Source organism: Hemiscyllium ocellatum, chromosome 29 (genome assembly GCF_020745735.1).
Source record: "Hemiscyllium ocellatum isolate sHemOce1 chromosome 29, sHemOce1.pat.X.cur, whole genome shotgun sequence".
Classification (NCBI taxonomy): domain Eukaryota; kingdom Metazoa; phylum Chordata; class Chondrichthyes; order Orectolobiformes; family Hemiscylliidae; genus Hemiscyllium; species Hemiscyllium ocellatum.
Window position 1 is genome coordinate 49,925,802 of NC_083429.1, and position 19,188 is coordinate 49,944,989.

The 19,188-nt window shown below is 43.7% G+C and overlaps 1 protein-coding gene across 3 annotated transcripts in view; it reads right to left on the reverse strand.

The window, feature by feature from the left end:
- Positions 1–17,479, reverse strand: part of zbtb16a (zinc finger and BTB domain containing 16a) — a 279,344-nt gene extending 261,865 nt beyond the window's left edge. Inside the window, exons 1-2 of one of the 3 annotated variants that reach the window (XM_060846844.1) lie at positions 17,348–17,479; positions 4,933–6,252 (exon numbers count right to left, since the gene is read on the reverse strand). In XM_060846844.1, coding sequence (XP_060702827.1) covers positions 4,933–6,155 — 1,223 coding nt within the window. In that variant the 5' untranslated portion in view covers positions 6,156–6,252; positions 17,348–17,479. The other 2 variants (XM_060846845.1, XM_060846846.1) reach the window with 2 other exon arrangements.
- Positions 17,480–19,188: the final 1,709 nt, after the last annotated feature.

Consider the following 19,188-nt stretch of genomic DNA (forward strand, 5'->3'; position numbering starts at 1 on the left):
CATGCCGAGCAGAGAGAATTCCCATAAAGCTGCATCTTCAAGCAAGTACCAATGCATTTTAATTTGCAGCTTTACAACAGCAAGTGACCCTGTATCCTAAGCTCCGAAACAACCGCAGAATCTTGCAGCACAGGAGATGGGCACTCCGTCTTGCATTGCTTTTTGAAAGAGCTATTCAATTAATCTCACATCCCTGTGTTTTCTCCATGTCCTTCAACAGTTCTTTGTTTAAACATATATTCACCTGTCCTGTTACTATTTTATCTAGTTCCAGGGTCTCTTCAGGGAGTGCAGCCCAGACTACTACCACGGACAGCTGAATAAAAAGTGGGTATGCTGCATTCTTCAAACAATAAATTCCGAGTTCCCTGATGAGATCACATGCCAATTGCTCTTAAAACGGTGATTTTTCTTCTCCAAAATTGTTACATTTTCCACTGATGCATTTGTTCAAGTTTCACATTAGTGTGAAACTCATGATACAACTCATATGCAAAGTCGCTCAGCCGAACGAGATGCTATCCTCAGAAGATACTGACACCATCAGAACTGCCCCCAGTGAAATTCGCAAGAATTGGAGCAAGATTTCAGTCTGTCATTATAGAGTCATAGAAATGTATAGTATGGAAATGGAACCTTCGGTCCATCTCGTCCATGCTGACCAGATAGCCTAAATTTATAGAGAATCCCAACAGTGCGGAAACAGGCCCTTCAGCAAACAAGTCCACACCAACCCTCCATCCAAACCCATTCCCCTATCCTGTATTTACTACTGACTAATGCATCTAACCTACACATCCCTGAACACTATCGGCAATTTAGCATGGCCAATTCACCTAACCTGCACATCTTTGGACTGTGGGAGGAAAACGGAGCACTCAGAGGAAATCTATGCAGACACCGAGGGAACATGCAAACTCCACATAGACATTTGCCTAAGGCTGGAATCGAACCTTGGTCTCTGGCTCTGTGAGGCAGCAGTGCTAATCACTGAGCCACCATGCTGCCCAATTTGCCAGCACTTGCTCCATATCCCTCTAAACCCTTTCTATTCAGGTACCCTTCCAAATGCCTTTTATATGTTGTAATTGTACCAGCCTCCACCACCTCCTCTGGCAGCTCATTCCATACATGCACCACCCTCTGCTCGAATACGTTGCCCCTTAGGCCTCTTTTAAATCTTTCCCCTCTCACCCTAAACCTATGCCCTCTAGTTCTGGACTCCCCGACCCCAGGGAAAAGACTTTGTCTATTTACCCTATTCATGTTTCTCATGATTTTATAAACCTCTGTAAGGTCACCCCTCAGCCTCCAACACTCCAGGGAAAACAGCCCCAGCCTGTTCAACCTCTCCCTATAGCTCAAACCCTCCAACCCTGGCAACATTCTCGTAAATCTTTTCTAAACCCTTTCAAGTTTCACAACATCCTTCCTATAGAAGGGAGACCAGAATTGCACGCAATATTCCAAAAGTAAAGATGATCTGATTGATCACATCTTATCATCTTGAGATGTACTGACACTAGTATATCTATGATGTGGAGGTACTGGTGTTGGACTGTGATGGGTGGACAAGGTCAGAAGTCATATGATAGCAGGTTATATGACAACTGTTTTGGTTGAAATCACAAGCTTACGGTGGATTGCTCTTTAGGGGCAGCACTCCAGAAGCTTGTGATTTGAAATAAAGGTAGTGAGCCTGAAGTGTGGAGAGATAAGCTAGAGGAGGGTGGGGGTGGGGAGAAAGTAGCATAGAGTACAATGGCTGAGTGGGGAAGGGATGAAGGTGATTGGACTATAACCTAGTTTCATGTGACTTCTGAACTAGTATAACCAGATTTTGCAAATACTATCTGCAATGGACACACAGACATGATGACGACGTACCCAGCAAGATATTATGGAGTTGACACTGTTACCCCACCATGGTCCTGACTATTACAAATTAGAGTTGAAAAGTGTGGCATTGGAAAAGCACAGCATGTCAGGCAGAACCAGAGGAGCAGGAGAGTCAACGTTTTGGGCATAAGACCTTCTTGAGGATTCTCCAGCTCCTGGGAAGCTGTCTGATCTGTTGTGCTTGTCCAGCGCCACACTTTTCGACTCTGACTCTCCAGTCCTCACTTTCGCCTATTGCAGCTCAGAGTCACCACAGTCCAATCCTTGGTAACTGGATTCCAAAATACAACACTGCTCATTGTAAACTGTGTTAATTAGACTAACTTACACCATCACCCTTGGCAGCAATATAGGAGGAGCGAATGAAACCAAGGCATTTGCTCAGGAACAAGAAGCAATCTGCACCTTCAGCAAGGCCTTAGCAACCAGATATCAGGGTTCCAGTGGCAAGCAAACCCAACCTGAAAGTGGACTTCTGCAAACTAGCTTTGGCTCTACTTGCTGACCAGCCCCAGATGAGTAGGTTGGGAATTAATTATGCCTTCATTTCAAACCCCCCAAAATCCCCAGCCTACACTCCCCACACTTATTTCTCAACTCCAATAGAGGAACATGCTGTCCTTTGCAAGTCAGTAAAGAAAGGTCTCACAACGTCTGCAGATGTGTTAAGAGGAGCCACATCGTTTGTGGGAGGGGAGGGGGGAGGGGAGGGCTGGAAACCCACATCCTCCCCATCTAGCGTATTTGTAACCATTCGCTGGGACGTGAGGCAGCCCAGCGTTGTAAACCTCCTGCCTGTGCGTGCTACGCATTTCACACCACACTCTTAGCTGTACGTTCAGCCACCTGTCACAGGTGAAGAGATTGGAGAAAACCTGGAGCTGACCTCCCTGAGGAGGTTTCAAAGAGTCAAACTTGAAAAGTTAACTCTTTCTCCGCTGCTTCTGCCAAACAAACCTACGGAACTTCTCCAGCACTGGGTTTGTATTTTTAACAATCACAGCATGCTGCTTCTATTGAAGCTGGTGGATTATACACAAATGTCTTTGACTCCAGGTGCAAAGTCTCCACGCCACCGCTCGCATCTGAACATGGTCAAATCAGAGTGGGCAGCACAGAATGTGGCTATTCAACCTCTCCCTCTGTGTTGCTCAGTATTAATGCTGCAAGAGAAAATATTTTCAACGTGGGTCACTTCATGGTCCACACTACATGGTCAGCAGGAGGAGTGTGCCAGGCTCCAGCTCAGAGTGGATGAACACTTGAGTTGGAAAAGGCACAGCAGGTCAAGCAGCAGAGGAGAAGGGGAGGCAACGTTTCAGGTCAGAATCTTTCATCAGGATTCAAAACTATTCTCTACTGCCCTAACAGAGATATGCCAGACTGGTGTTAGACTGTCTCAAAGCAAGAACATTTGGCGTTGGTCAAAATTAAGCTGAACCACACTCACCAGCAAAATAGACAACGCCTCTAGTCTCAACTCAGTCAATTAACAGGCTCCAAATCTCCGACAGGGAGATCTATTACTAGGCAAATCTGGTTGATGGTAGGAGACGTGCATTGCAAAATGCACAAGGGCCTCTTCGAAATTGGGGACAATGCCGACAGTAAGCGCTTTCTAGAACCATTAACTTGACAAACTGATCCAGAAAAATCAATTTTTGACCCCTTGTTCAGAGAAATCTGAACTCATTTGGTTCCTGTTTGAGTGACATTCTTGCTCACACCACAAACATATCCCAGTGTTGTACAACTGTAGATGTGTCCCAACAACACTGTGCCTCCATTCAGAGAGCACCCTGTTTTACTGGGACTGACTTATACCCATCAGTGCTGTCCCCCAGCTGGTACACTGCAACAGAGCTGAAGTCCTTGTCGGGACATTGTTCTATTATTGCCTCACATTAGAGAGAAATTTGATCAATGAGTGACTGAGAGAAACAGTGACACAACATTCTACTGCCTGCTGCATACAACCTGCATCCTTCAGAATGCACGCACTTTGTACTCGCTAAACCTTCCTTCAATAATGAAACCAACCAATACCAGTTTTTCACTGTGCACTCCTGGATCCTACGAGATAATATCCAGGAAAAGTTGAAGAACAGTTTGGTTTCAGGATTAAGCAATGGTTGACAGACTGTATTACCCTCACTCATCCCAAGGAATACCACTAACAGAAACAGATCTTAAGCTTAAGAAGTGTGGACAAGGAAAACCATCTATTTGGATGCCTGTACAATTTCTATGTTGTGCTACCTTTGGTTGGACCCATCCGTTCTCGAGCCAAGGAGCACTCCTACAGAATCTTCAACAAATCCTACGGCATTCATGGAGTACATACGCGGTTTCATTTTCCATCTTATACTTTACGTTTATCTATGTTAAACAGAATCTTTTACAAATCTTCTCCCACTCCAAGCTGAACTCTAAGGAGACCATAGGAATAGTAGACCATTTAGTCCCCTAAGCCTTCTATACCTAACCCATCTCAGTGGCTCCCATTAAAACAAAAACACCGGTCAGTTTTAGTTATATTTTAAAAAGATGTTTGTCTATCTACACTGTTGCTGGTTGGAGACAATCGGAGAGACAAATGGGGAGGTCAGAAAAAAAGAAAGAATGATTTTTGCACAGAAGCTGGTTAGAGCAGAGAGAGGTATGCTATAAAACATGTCATGGAGTTCATAAATTATTTAAAAGGGTATTAGATAGCTGCTTGTAAAACGGGAAACTTAAAAGGGCCTAGACTGTGAGCTGGCGGCCAGGATCAGAACTGACAGTTCATGGAGAAAGATACAGGAGCAAGATTGAAATTATGGCCTGTCCATCACTTCAAAGTAAAAGAAAAAAGCCTTTTAACATCTTATGACTCTGTAAAGATCCTTCTGATTTTTCTCGTAGCTTCCCACTTGTAACCTCTCATCAGCTCCCTTTGCCAGCACCCAATGATCAGAATAAGGACTGGGTGCATTGCCACTGGCTAAACAACCCTTCAAGGAGTGCCACAAGGCATGGTTGCAATGTCTTTACCTGTGTTGTTCAATGGCGTCATTATCTGATAGCTCCATGCCACAAACGTTACACCTCTCACTGGCAGATCTATTCTCGGTCTTCATGCCCACTGCAAGCTCGCCCAATTTGTTGAAAAGTTCCCTCTGAATGAAACCTTGAGGCAGAAGCCCCCCATAACCAGTAAAGTCCATAGCCACAGAGAGTGTAGGCTGCACGTGGAGAGCAGAGGATAAGGAAGTAGGCACCTCCAACAGACCGTCAGTTCTGCGGTTGAATTGGACAGGGTACAACGTGCCATGTTTCTCAGCCTGCATGTTGGGGTTACTCTCCAAGCTGCCTTGTATACCCAGCCCTGCCTCGTGAACTTGCTCTCCAGAGTTTTCCTCACGAACATAGTGCAGCTCACGGGCACTGGTGATTACACTGCTACGTGTTGGCGTGCCAGGGGCTTCTTTGTACCTATCTGTGTCAGATAACTTTTCACCCGCTGAAGAGCCTGATTCACCAGTCTTGGGGCTGGATCCCTCCTCTACCTGCATCATCTCGTGCTTGACTTCAGTTAGCATGGTATGCCTCTCCCCAGCAGTGAATGCTTTATCTGCGGAGGCTTGTTGTAAAGACCCTTGAATAATTGACTGTCCAATACTCATGAGACTATCTACAGCAGCTTTGGTGGGGCTCATTGCTGAAAGCCCAAACGATGTAGAGACAGAAGGGCTTTGTTCTTCCATCATCCTGACTGGTACAGCCTGATTACTCATATAGCCAACCTCTTCACCAGACAGTTGTTTTGTCACCAATATATTCTTGTTAAACTTGGTCTTGCCTCCATCCTCGTCTTCGGTGACTGTCATCTCTGCATCGTTATCATCTGTGGTCTGGATCGTCTCTAGAATCTTCAAACACTGTTCCTCCAGATACTCAATCTCCAAGATCTCAGCCGCATACAGTAGATCGTCCAAGTCTTCAACTTTCGCCTGGAGCGTGGCAGTGTATGCGTACTCAAGAATCTGTTGGAAGGTCTTTGGTGAAAGGAAGTCCAAGGTGTAATGCTGACTGTTGCGAAGAAACAAAATCTCGAACATCTTGCTCGTACAAGCTAAAACAGTCCGATGGGCATGAAATTCTTGACTATCTACCAAGATCACCACGTCACACAGAGTCCCCAAAAGTCGCATCTGGTTAGCCTTGTGAAGGAGCGCCGAGGGATGGCTGGGGTTCTGAAGCTTTATTAATCCCATTTTTAATCAAATCCACCACTCTGCTGTACGCTGGACCAACTCATGAGGATGTCTGTGGCAGTCAGTTACACGGCTTAGTGTACAGGTGTTCACTTATCTGCAGGAACAAGAAGTCAACAATTTTAGAACTGACTAATATTTTGACAGAAAGCAAGTTCCACTGTCAAGCAACTCCCTCTCACCTCCCCCATACCCCCGGTAGCCCACCCAGACTCCCTGAGGCAAATAGATTGAGATATTTGTCTCCAAGTCCTTTCGTGATCTCACCCCGTCCACTTCAGTGCGACTGCCCAATCCTATGAAATCCTCCACTCTGTTGCTCAGGATTCTCATACAATTCAATACCCCATTCCCTGATCTCAAATCACACCTTTAGAGGCAAAACCTTCATATAATGGTTCCTAAAAAAAAAACCTTCTCCTCTTGTCAGCTTCCCCACCTGTTTCAAAATTCTCTTCTTTGGCCATTCTTCTTAATTTCTCCTTTGCTGCTCAAGTGGTGATGATTGCCTTAGCCCATCTGTGATATGCCTGGGATTGGTTACAACATTACGGAAACTCTGCCACCCCATACCAGAGCATGAAACATCTCCCAATCACGCATCACCCCCTGCTGAGCAATATCGGCTCCTGGTCCAGCAACACTTCCATTTGAAACTTCTCCCTCTTATTTACGTTGCCTGACCTCTCTCCACCCTCTCACTCTCCGTAATCCCTCAAGTCCTTTAGTGAAGGAAATTTTTGTCCTTGCCTGGTCTGACTTACATGTGACTCCAGACCTACAGCTATGTAATTGACTCTAAACTGTCTCCTAAACAATTGGGGATCAGTAGTAAATGCTGCCCTCGCCACTGATGCTCGCATCCTGGAGATTGAATTTTTTTCAAAGTGAACAAGCACAAACTGTAGCCTTTTCTAGAAAATGAGAATTTTTAAATAGTTGTTTAAGATAGCCCTTTAATTTAAAGTACCAAAACTGTGCCATAGTTTTGTTTCCCCTTGCAGAATTCATTCTAAACCCTGGTTATTGTTTATCATGTGCTGCACTGTAGAACATTAAGTGCTTTAGTCATAAATCAATATAGCCACAAATATAGTATTTAATCCATGGTGACAAATGCTTTTCGTGAAGGTTATTTACTACCCTGCTTTATTCCCAGATGCAGCACTAGGCAAAACCTTCCATCTTCCTAAATTAATTACCAGCCAATACGATCACTATCCCTGATAAACTTTGATAGCCGAGATTAATTATTTGAAATTTCCACAGGACAAAGAAAGGTGGTAATTTGATTGAAGTATGGCATGAACAAAATGCAATTTAGTGAGTGCCCAGAGATATTATCGGGATCCAGCATAGGGACAATATCCACCTTTATTGACCATTGCAATCCAACTAAACCACGAGAAGAAGGTGAGCAGAATGCAAAGAACAAGGGCGTGAAAGAGAAGAAAGAGACAGCACGCGGCAGCAGCCACATTTACAGCAATTTTAAAAGATAATTGGCAAAAACAGTGTGTTTTTTGTGACCTGAACTGCACTGCCTGCAAGAGTGGGGGAAACAAATTTAATCATTAGTTTCAAAAAGACACACTTAACCCTGCATTTATTGTTCCTTTTTGAGAAAAGAGCAGAGAAACCGGATGAATTGATCGCTCTTTTAGACAGAGTGTTAGCAGTAAAGGGCTGAATGCCTTCCTTCTGTACCATAGAATTCTATCGTGTGAAAGACACAAACACAAGTGTTACATAAAACCTGAAACGAAGGAGTCAAGTATCCCCTGATGCTTCCCATTGGTACCTTCACTTTCAGTAATTTGATATGGCTCCATTCCAATTGGCTCCAAATTGGCTGCTAACATTTGGCTCATCAAAGCCAAATGTTCTTCGGTAGAACAACTAACTCATCTTGGCCTGTTGTATCCAGCTCCTGATTGTACTATCACCACACAGAGCAACCTACAACCTACGGAGCCATATTTCTATTAGAATTCAGGCGGTATTACATGGTCACTCGGTGGTGGGATCACATCAGAACAACGTGGATCACAATGTGGATCTTAACACCCCAGCAACAACAAAAACATACCAAAGGTCACTCAGCATTACTAATGGTTAAGTTCACAGCGAGAAACTTTAATTGCATAAAATGGAGGAAAGGTGTGGGAACAAGCAATATACAGCATTAGCAGAACAGGCCATTTGTCCCAACTGCTTTACATGAATGCCTCCCCCACTCCTATCAAGTTACCCGTCTAGCTCTTTCCCACAATCTTGTCTAGCTTTCCCTTAAATGCATTACCCAATTTGCTTCAACTATACCTTATAGCAACAAGTTCCATATTGTCTGGGTGAGAGGACTGTCTGTCCCATTGGATTTATAGCCATCATATAAATATGGTTCCAAGTTTCAAACTCATGAGTGGAAACACTTTTACAGTTTAAACATTGTAATAGGAATGATTTAGTGTGAATAGATTTCCATTTTGTCACCCCTTCATCTATCTCTCTTCTACAGGGGCTTCATTGGGGCTGTCGTCAACCTATCCAGATCTGATCATGTTATTCCACGTCATTGAAAAGGACAATCACCAATTCACACAACCATCTCCAGTTATCCACTGGCTGAAAGAACTGAGTGATTACATGTGAATGCATAATATAGATGGGTGCCTATGCTCTGACACTGGTTTCACACCATCTCTAAAGAGGTGAAAAAACATGACCGAACGGACATGACAGAAAGAATGGCAATAGCAAACATTGCTGAAAGTATGATGAGTGACAGTTTTGCACAGCACACAGTTATTGACGTCTTGTCAAGGTTTTCACTAAACTAGCCAAGTTCAACAGCAGAACCCCCAACTTGGTAACTTTGAATGGAGGTAGGGAAAAATGGTATCTTTGAATACCCTTCATCCAGGAAGAATTTACAAGGAGTTTGAGACTCCAGGGAAAGTGAGAATATTGCACAAGTAGATTACATCGGAAGAGTTTAATATGTAACACCCACACAACTCACTAGCAGCATTACCAAAGATTTTGCTACTCTCCAAACCTACAAACTCCACCACCTCCAAGGACAGGATGCAACAGGTACACGGAAATGCCACCACCCTCGAGAGACAAATCATCTATGATCACCATTTCATCACAAATTTATAATTCTGAATCGCCTTCCCCAAAGACACTGTGGGTGTACCTTCACCATCTGATTTACAGCAGCTTAAAGGCAGCACCCACTGTCAGCTTTTTAAAGGCAATTAGAGATGGATGTGAACGACTGGCTTTGCCGACAACACTTAAATCCCATGAATAAATGTATTTTATTTTAAAATGTGGGATCTTGTGTCTTCATGGTGACACAGTAAATGTAGAACAAGATAAAATGCAAAGCAGTAGTATTTCATCAGGCTCTGTGAATTATTGGTTGATGAGCGGTTTCTGGATTGTGCAACACCGGTAGAGAATGGAGCGAGATTAATGTTCAGTGGGAGCATTTCTGCTGCAGAGTCCAAACAGTTCTATCAAGAGCTGACAATGGTCCCACTCAGAACTCAGAGTTGATATCCAGGATTCTTGGGCTCTGTGAGTTCAATCTCACTTCCCTGCTGCATACACTTCCCCCACTCCTACCCAACTGTATGGTATGGTACGTATACTACATACCCATCATATTAGCCTGCAAATTCCTCTCTGATCCACTGTCTCCAAAACAGAAGATTGAAAAAATATGAAAAGACAAACTATTAATATTGGGTGACGAAGTGAGAAATAGAAAAACTAACCTCAGTCAAAACGTACATGTCCCACCAACATCGGAAATGTATCATGTTAGTGGACTTGTACTAACTGAACCTAAATTGAAGTGACATTCAGCACACACAATTCCCTTACATCCAGTCATTATTACTGACATGACCTTGATTAGCAATATGCTTTGTAGACACTGAAGAAAACAAGCTTTCCAAGCAGCAGGTTTCATAGAATAGTCCAGGTGGAAGGCGGCCATTCTTGAAACAACTCCTCTGCTCACTCCCTCTTTTCTTTAAGTATTATCCATTATTCTCCAATTAGAAAAAGGTTGCTATTAAATCTGCTTTCACTGGCCTGTCACACACCACGTTCCAGGTTACAACAACTCTGTGTTGCATTCAATTTCTCATTCTCTGGTTCTCCATCTAATTCACAAGAGTCTATGTACCCTGCTCAGCACAAAAGTTACTCTATTAAAACCCTTAAGCATAGAGTATTAAGTGGAGCCTTAACCTTCTCGACTCTAAAGAAGAGACACCACAATCCTAACTTAAACCATTTAAAAGATGCAGAAGCAATCTTGCTAAGTGTCAGTAAAATCTACGCAACTTCATTTATTTCCAACTCTCTCATTTAGAGAAAGTATTTTCACCCAACTGAGTCAAACTCTCACTTTTGAGAATCAGGAGATTGTGATTTCCAGTCCCACACCAAGACTTAGATTATTGGACATGCTGTCAGAATGTTATACTGAGACTCATTTACCTAGAGCTACTTGGTGTGGAAGGGATATTCTCCCTGGTCAACATTTCCACCTCAAAAACCTTAAATGAGGATGCATCATCCACATCACAAGTTAAGATGATTCTTAGTTTTCAAATCCCTCCATACTCATCGCCATCCTCAACTCTAACAGCCTTACAATCCTCAAAGATGGTGGTGCACCTCTAATCAGAGTCAGAGAGATGGATAGCACGGAACCAGACCTTTCGGTTCAATCCGTCCATGCAGAACAGATATCCCCATCATGAGGGGCATGGATTGGACAAATAGGCAAAGTCTTTTCTGTGGGTTGAGGGAGTCCAGAACCAGAGAGTATAGGTTTAGGGTGAGAGGGGAAAGATATGAGACCTAAGGGGTAGTTTTTCATGCAGATGGTAGTGCACGTATGGAATGAGCTGCCTGAGGAAGTGGTAGAGGCTAGTACAATTGCAACATTTAAAAAGCATCTGGATGGGTATATGAATAGGAAGGGTTTGGATGGATATGGGCTGGTTGCTGGCAGTTGGGACTAGATTGGGTTGGGATAATGTTGACTTCTTAAGCAAACCTGACTTTTACAGGAAAAAATTCCACAAATGGCGTCCATGTTATCAGCTTTTTGGATCTTAACCTCCAGAATGCTCACTAAACCCCACATCTGACCAGGCTTTTAGACATCCAACCCAATATCTCCTTACATGGCCAGACTTACATTTTATTGCATAGCCCTCCTCAAATCTTTTGGATGTTCTACCGCATTAAAAAGGCTGCTTTATAATTGCAAGCCGTTGTTGGAGTTTGGTATATTGGTGTCCACAAAATGCATTTATGTTTATCCAACTTATCCAGTAACACCTTAATAGTTTGTGAAATGCTTTGGCATGTAATAAGGTGCTGTATAAACACAAGAAAGGGCTAAACCAAATGAGCTGGATAAGAGTTGCATCTTCCTGGAAATGACTCCTTGTATGACCATTCCTTTATTCTTGTGTTGAGACATAATCAATATTTACATAAGCAATTCCAATGACACTAAGGCACATATTCTGCAATGGAATAAAAATAATTACTAATTTCCAGGGGGGAGAAAAAGAACAGCATCTCATTTTGAGCACAGGCTGTAATTTCCTTACAAAAGGAACAGAAAAACATCCAACATGGATGTCTATTAGGAAAGGTCATTGACTTTTTAATATCTAAAATCTACTGGTCATGGAGCTTGTGAAAGACTTGTTGTTTTCTCACTCACCAGGACATTACACTCTCGAGGTTTAAATTTTGTCCTTAAAATAGGACTGTTTCAAGACACCCCAGGTGTACAGATGGTGCAAGTTAAAAAAAACTATTTAGAAATTTGATCATGTCTGTACATTGTAATATGGATAAGCATCCATCATTCCTCATAATGTGTGCACCTTGTTACAAAAGAAACCACTGCTTCTAAAAGCTGTGTCCTCAAATCTTTAAAATTATTTCTAACTCAATAGCCAAGTTGCAATTAACAATTTTACTGTTACATCTCATGTCCTTGTTCCGATAACTCTCCTTCCTTTTCTCACCCCTCATGCACTCAATGACAAAAACTTTTCAACTTCCTGTTCAAATACGATTATTCCTGACTACACACAAAACTTTAAAGACAATGATCACTAACAAAGTATATTGTAAGGATTTCACTCCATGGAACAGCGTCTCTCACCTGATACCAAAACAATCCCTCACCAATGGAAAAGCTCAACTGTTTTCATTAAGTAGAGAAATTTAATTTTTTAAAACATCAAATTTTATTATGGATTTTACAAATTTAGTCGACAAAACGGAGCAAGATTTTGGCCCAAAAATAAATCTTAAAGCTTCCATGCTCTACAAGAAACAGGGACTACACTTCAAATAAAAACTTTGCACAACACTTTGCAACATCACACGGTCAAGACAGACTTTATAAATGCATGTATTGAAAATCATGCACTGAAATAACCCCAACATTTTTGCCTCCATAACATTTTTTGGGTCGGTAATTGCAAACTTTCTTTCTAAAATTCTTTCAGAGGATCTGGGTGTCGCTGACTGGGCCAACATTAGTGGTCAGTCACGATTGGCCCTGGCGAAGTTGATGGCAAATTGTACTCTTGAACCACTGCAGACCTTGGGGAGTAGATAAACCCACAGTGCTGTTAGGGAGGGAGGGCCAAGAGTTTGACCCAGCAACAGTAAAGGAATGGTGATACAATTCCAAGTCAGGATGTTATGATGTGGTTTGGAGGGGAACTTGTTCATTTCTGGAATTCTTATTCTTTATAATAAACAAGTTTTTCTGAGCAAACTGCTCTAAATTGGCCCTTCACTCATTCTCATTTAAGTTCCTTAATCTGTTTGTGATTTATTGTAAGAATGTTACAGTCTTCATTAATCTATAATTTTTGATATTTCACTGTATCTTATGCAAGGAACTTTTTGTTTAATCATTGCTCCAAAGAGAATCGAATCTCTTTCAAGTTTTCCTTCCCAAATCACCCCCTTCACATTTGGGAATCTGGCACATTGCTCCTTTCAGCAGATACCAGACTTGCTTTGGAGGTCACTTTATTTGTAGCCTAAAGGAATGCATCAGAAGTTATTCAACCACAAGGTGCATCACAGACTCAAACATTCAGTGACAGTACTTTTCCCAACAATCACAAACAGTAGAGATGCCCACCCATGGGAGCACAGAGCGAGGTACACAATTTTCAAATAATTGAAATGGGAAGAGTGAGGACAAAATGGGAGGCTGGATAAACAGGAGTGAGAAAATAATTTGCAGATTGGGACATAGCACAGATTTTTTTCACATGAAGCATAATGGCCATCTTCAATTTCTTGGGATGTATAGACTATACCTAAACTCTGAATATGAATAATCTTCACATCATTCAAATATTTTTAAATATCCCTGTATTTCCACTTTGAGGACAGGGATCACAGAAGAAAAAGGAATGTCTGGGACAATTGAAAACAATAGAGGCGAGGGAAATAATAGAGAAAGAAGGGTCAGAAAGTTGGAAAAGACAGGAGGTCAAAAAAATTGAGAAGGCATTAAAACAATAAGAAACAGCATGAATATTTTCAATTTGAAAATAATTCCATATGCATGTTCACAAGAACACCAAACAAAAAGGTTTTGGTATTCTTGTGGTTTTTTGGGTCAATGACCATAGAACGTGAGGGAAACATCAAGTGGAAGGGAAACTAGGGATGGGCAATAAATGCTGGTCAGCCAGCAGCACCCACATCCCACAAAAGAGTAAAGTTCTCTAACACAGTAGTTAGAGAGTCAGGAGTGGAAAAGGCCCTTCGGCCCATTCTGTCCACAGCAGTCATCCACCTATTCTAGACAGTTTTTTGTCACTTGCCTGTCGTCTTGCACACTATTATATTTCAAGTGCTCATCCAGATCGCTCTTGAATGCCTTGAGAATTCTTTCCTCTTCACACCCCCCCCCCCCCCCACTTTTAAGCAGTGTGTTCCAAATACCCACTACACTCTGGGTCCAAACGAAATACTTCAAATTCTGCCTAAACGTCCCGCTCTGTATCTAAAAATTGTTGAGGTGAGTGACATTGAGTCACTTAAGGGAAGTCATGAGAGAAAAGAAGGAAATGCAGAGATTAAGATAAAAAGGTATAGGAGGGATGCGACATGACGTTGATGGGGCCAAACGGCCTGTTTTATGTATGTATAATAAAACAGTAAAGATCTGATCAGATATTGGAGCATTGAGAAAGGCTAACATATACACACTGGGCCTAAAAGCCAATGCTATCCTCGGGGAGGTATTTATTACAGTACTCTACCCTGTGTCATTGCAGTACCAACACATTACACAAAAACAAAGCCTCCACTTAAATCTAATGTCCTTCCACAATGTTGAAAGAGACTAGCATCATAATTATGCAGTACAGAAGAGGACCTTCGGCCCATCCGTGCCACCAAACTACACAATCTACAATAGACTCTGCTGCTCAATAGAATCCAAAAGGATGGCACTGGAAAAACCCAGCAGGTCAGGCAGCATCTGAGGAGCAGCAGAGTTAACATTCCGGGCATAAGCCCTTCATCAGATCTCCAGCCCATCGGACGCTGCCTGACCTGCTGGGTTTTTCCAGCTTTTCGACATTAACTCTCCAGTTTCTGCAGTCCTCACTTTCTCCTACCTGCTGCTCAATAGGTTCCACTAGTCAGGAGTCTCTGGCCTCTTCATATTGTACCCTGAAGGTGAGAAAAGGCACAAAGCTGGGCAAAAAGACAATGGGGAATCCATACCTGTGAGTGATTGGTTGGTTGATTGACTCCTGGCTGCAACTCAGCGTTGGAGAGAGGGAGGGGAAGCAGGGGGAGCGTAACAAGTAGAAAATGAGGAAGGTATTGGCTGCTGTTGGCGAGCCCCTGACAGAGCTCAGACCCGGGGAACTGGCTCCTCAATGGGAGAATCTGGGATGGAGGGAGAGGGAGCTAGAGAGTGTCAGGGATCACCTTTACAAATCCATTGCATCTTCAAAACCACACACTCTACTGACAACAGATTCATTTATTAACATATTTGTCAGCGTTTAATGTTGACAGGGATTGAGGGGGAGGTGGGGTGGAAATCCGCCCCATTACAGAGACGGATCCCACAAGAAGGTTAGCTAAAGCAACATTACAGAGCAACTTCCCCCACAAGCGGAAAATGAGGGTGAGGGTGGGGGGAGCGGGTGGGATTAAAGTCGATGACAGATGAGCATGTGTCCTTCCCGGGCCTCCCCTCAATCTTTGTCAGAAGGCGGGGGGATTTCCCGTCTTCTCTCTGAGTGTACCAGAGAATGCAGGCAGGCTACGGTGACCCGTTCACCCACCCAGCAGGCGACCGATCAGCCCATCGCGGCTGCTGGCAGCCCTTCAAAAAGAGCAGTGTTCCCCACCTCCTGCTTCCGTCCCTCTCCCCCACCCCATCCCATCCCACCCCCGTAACTCGTTAATCGTCAGTTCATATCCCGGACGAGCACCTCTCCTGGATTCGAAGGATTGGGACTAAAATGGAATGATAACCACTTACACAATGAACAGAAATGGGTCAGTTAAAGTCGGCCCATCTCGCACTCAACACGTAAACTCTCTCACTGTAAATTGTGATCATTAACTGAGCCAGGAATATTTCAACCCTCCCCTGAATATAGTCTGCCACCTGTCTGCAGTGCGTTACTTCGCTTCGACACCCTCCAGCGCCAACAGATCGCGTTTTAGCTCCGAAATACCATAACCTGGCGAGGCTGGAAGTTTTCCTCAACATTCAGCGACTCTTTTTTTTTTAAAAATGTCAAAAGCTCCATCAGATCCCCAATTCTGATTGAAGTAAAAGACATGCTGAAAACGCCCGACGTTTTACCCCAACAGCGCTAAAGGCTGCTGTATTAAATAGTTGCAAATTCAGATCAGCATTGTAAGTTCGCAAGTCCTGTGTGTGTTATGTATGTGGGAGACAGGGGAGAGAAATAAAAATCTGTCCCCGAACACAGGCACTCGGCGGAGCTAGCTGGAGCCAGTGTGTGTGTGTGTGTATCCTCACCCCGTCTCTCTCCCAGTCACTCCATCCTTCCATACCCATCCCTCTCCTGCATCCTCAACCTTCCCCACCTCCCTCTCTCCCCTAAACCTTCCCGATGTACATTTCAGGTCAGTTCCACACCCGGTGGGATTCGGCTCTTGTTAATTTCACAAATCGGACGTGTCAGATCAGCACCGTTGAAAATACGATGGGTGGGGGAGTGAAGAGGAGAAAATAAGAGGGTCGTAGCTGGAAAAAAAGGGAAAATAAACAAACATTGTACAGAAAGAGATGTACAAATCTGACTTCGCTCACAATCCTTCCGAGATGTCAAAAGGGATTTAAAAGGACTACAAGGAAATGTGTTTATAACGGTACTTTCCCGGGGGGGCTCAATCTCAGCAGCAAGCGATTTCAAAATCTAACACCGTCCCCACACACAAAGATGCTGAAAGGCCACCCGGAACTCAGCAGCGGCTTCTCGGTCGCCCCTCTCCCGGTGCTCGTTCTAGACGGGAGAGCCTCCGCCATCAGATTAACACACACATACATACACACACACACACATACACCCAGACACAGAGACACACAAGCGGCTGTAAACGGGAGCCGGCTCCGTGTCCAAAGGCTGAACACAGCCGCAGGATGGACCTGGGGGGGAGACACAGAGCGGAGAGACCCACAGAGGGAAGGGAAGATCCCATATCTGTGCCGGGAAACAGCTTCAAATTCCAAGTGCCGGTTAACAAAGACGGATCCGCCAGCTCTCACAACACACACATTTACAAATGTACCTCACTGTTTTTTTTTGTAAAACCCACTTTCAGTCCGGGTTACTGCAGGGATGCACACCGGTATCTCATCAGGAGAGTTCCCCGGACACAAATATATTCCCTTCGCAAACAAAGCGAGCCAAAAGCAAAAAAAAAGGCAGAAAGTCAAACACCATTAAATTATCACACAGGCTAAATAGTTGCATTATTTTGGTTTTTGCATACCTTATCTTTTTGCCTACCCCCTCTCTCCAAATCAACACGGGTCTTTTTTTTAAAACATATATTGATACAATCGTCTTTTCATTCAGTAGCGGCCTCAGTCTAGAGGTACTCACCGAATTATGCACGCTATTATTAGCACCGCATACAAAACAGTTCACAGTGCGCGCCGCACTCGCTCACATCCACCTCTCCGGCTCCGTGTAGCAAATCAGCAGATTGGAGACGTCATCGCTCCGCGTGTGTGTCTCTCTCTCTCTCTTTCCCTCTCCCTCTCCCTCTTCCTCCCTCTCTCACCCACTCACTCACTCACTCAAGGCCACATCAGAGAACTGCAGCCGAGCCAGCCCCAGCCTCCCTGTGACAACTGCTGCTTCGCCATCTTTGATCCTGGCACCAGCTGCCATTACCTCCCTATGCACACCCAACTCATCCCCCACCCCGGCCCCAATCCTCACTCCACTCTGTCATCCCCCCACCCCCCCCCCCCAAAATCCAACGCGAGCCTCGAACACGTCCCGCATCTCTGCGGGATAACCTCGACAATCCGACCCATTAAAACGCAAAAGTGCTGGGAGAAAGAAACTGGGCAGTTCATGCAGCGGAGTGTTAAACCATTTGGAATCAGGACTGCCTTTTAAAAAGATAATCACACGTTTATTGGAAAAGTCTGTCAACCGTCCCCAAGTTTGGGAGGGGGCAGAATCTCGGGGTGATGATATTGTTTTGCTACTGTTTCAATCCACAGCGGAATTTCATCCCACTTTCTCAAACGCTTGAGTGGAGAATTCTCACATGTAGCTGGAATTGGGTCAGATATCCAGCCATTATTCCTCGCTTAATGCAAAGCCAAACTTCAGGAGTGGAAACTTCATGAATTTCAATTCCGCCCCCGCAAACCCCGTTTTTAATCTTGGGTTGTAAGTCGGGAACATATTCCAAATCCGCACTGTCCAATACACGGTGTTTCTGTAACCGTACAGACCTGTCGCTGTATCCATGAGTGAAAATTGCATTCCTTGCACAGTAAGTAAAACATATTTTAAAATCATACCCGAAACTGCGTTATTAACAGCCAGCTCCATATCTAATGAACCCACTCTAAACACGTGGCTAAATCCTGACCAACTTAGTTGTCACTACCATTTACTGTGGCCCATTATAAAAATATCTCAAGAAATAAATCCGATATCTTCAGGAACACGCACTCAATAACCACCTCCATCGAATTAAAAAAAACACGGAGGGTCACTGGAAGGACTCGATTATTTTAGCTTTTTTAAGTAAAAAAACTTTTTAAAAAATATTTCGTGACAGTATTTTTGTTTTTGTCTGCGTATGAGGGAGTGTTAGAAATCACAACACCAGGTTATAGTCCAACAGGTTTAATTGGAAGCACTAGCTTTCGTAGCGACGCTAATGCTTCCAATTAAATTTGTTGGACCATAACCTGGTGTTGTGTGATTTTTAACTTTGTACACCCCAGTCCAACACTGGCATCTCCAAATCACGAGAGAGAGAGAATATCGCTGGAGTGTTAATTCCAATGCAGTAGGCTGCCTTATGACAAGGTGCTAGCTCTGTGGAAGTAGATTACACATTGTTCACACGGGAAGTCCGTGGCACGAATATCCAGCAAGATACCGTGAGTGTGTGTGTGTGTATCAGGGCCAGACCAAGTTTCACTGGGTAGGTGGACGCTGTGCTTATAAAGTGGCCAAATGAGCTACTCACAACTTTAATGAGGCCAGTCATGATGTTTTATTGAGAATGCCATATTAGGAACCATCCTGGGGAGTCACTGACTACAATCACACCGCTGCACTTTGAACGCCCGCTACAGAAACCAGAATAAAACAAATTACCGCGAATCGGAAACATTTAAAAAAAGAGAGAAATAGCTGGAAAAACTCAGCAAGTCTGGCAGCATCTGTGGAGAGAGAAACAGTTAACGTTT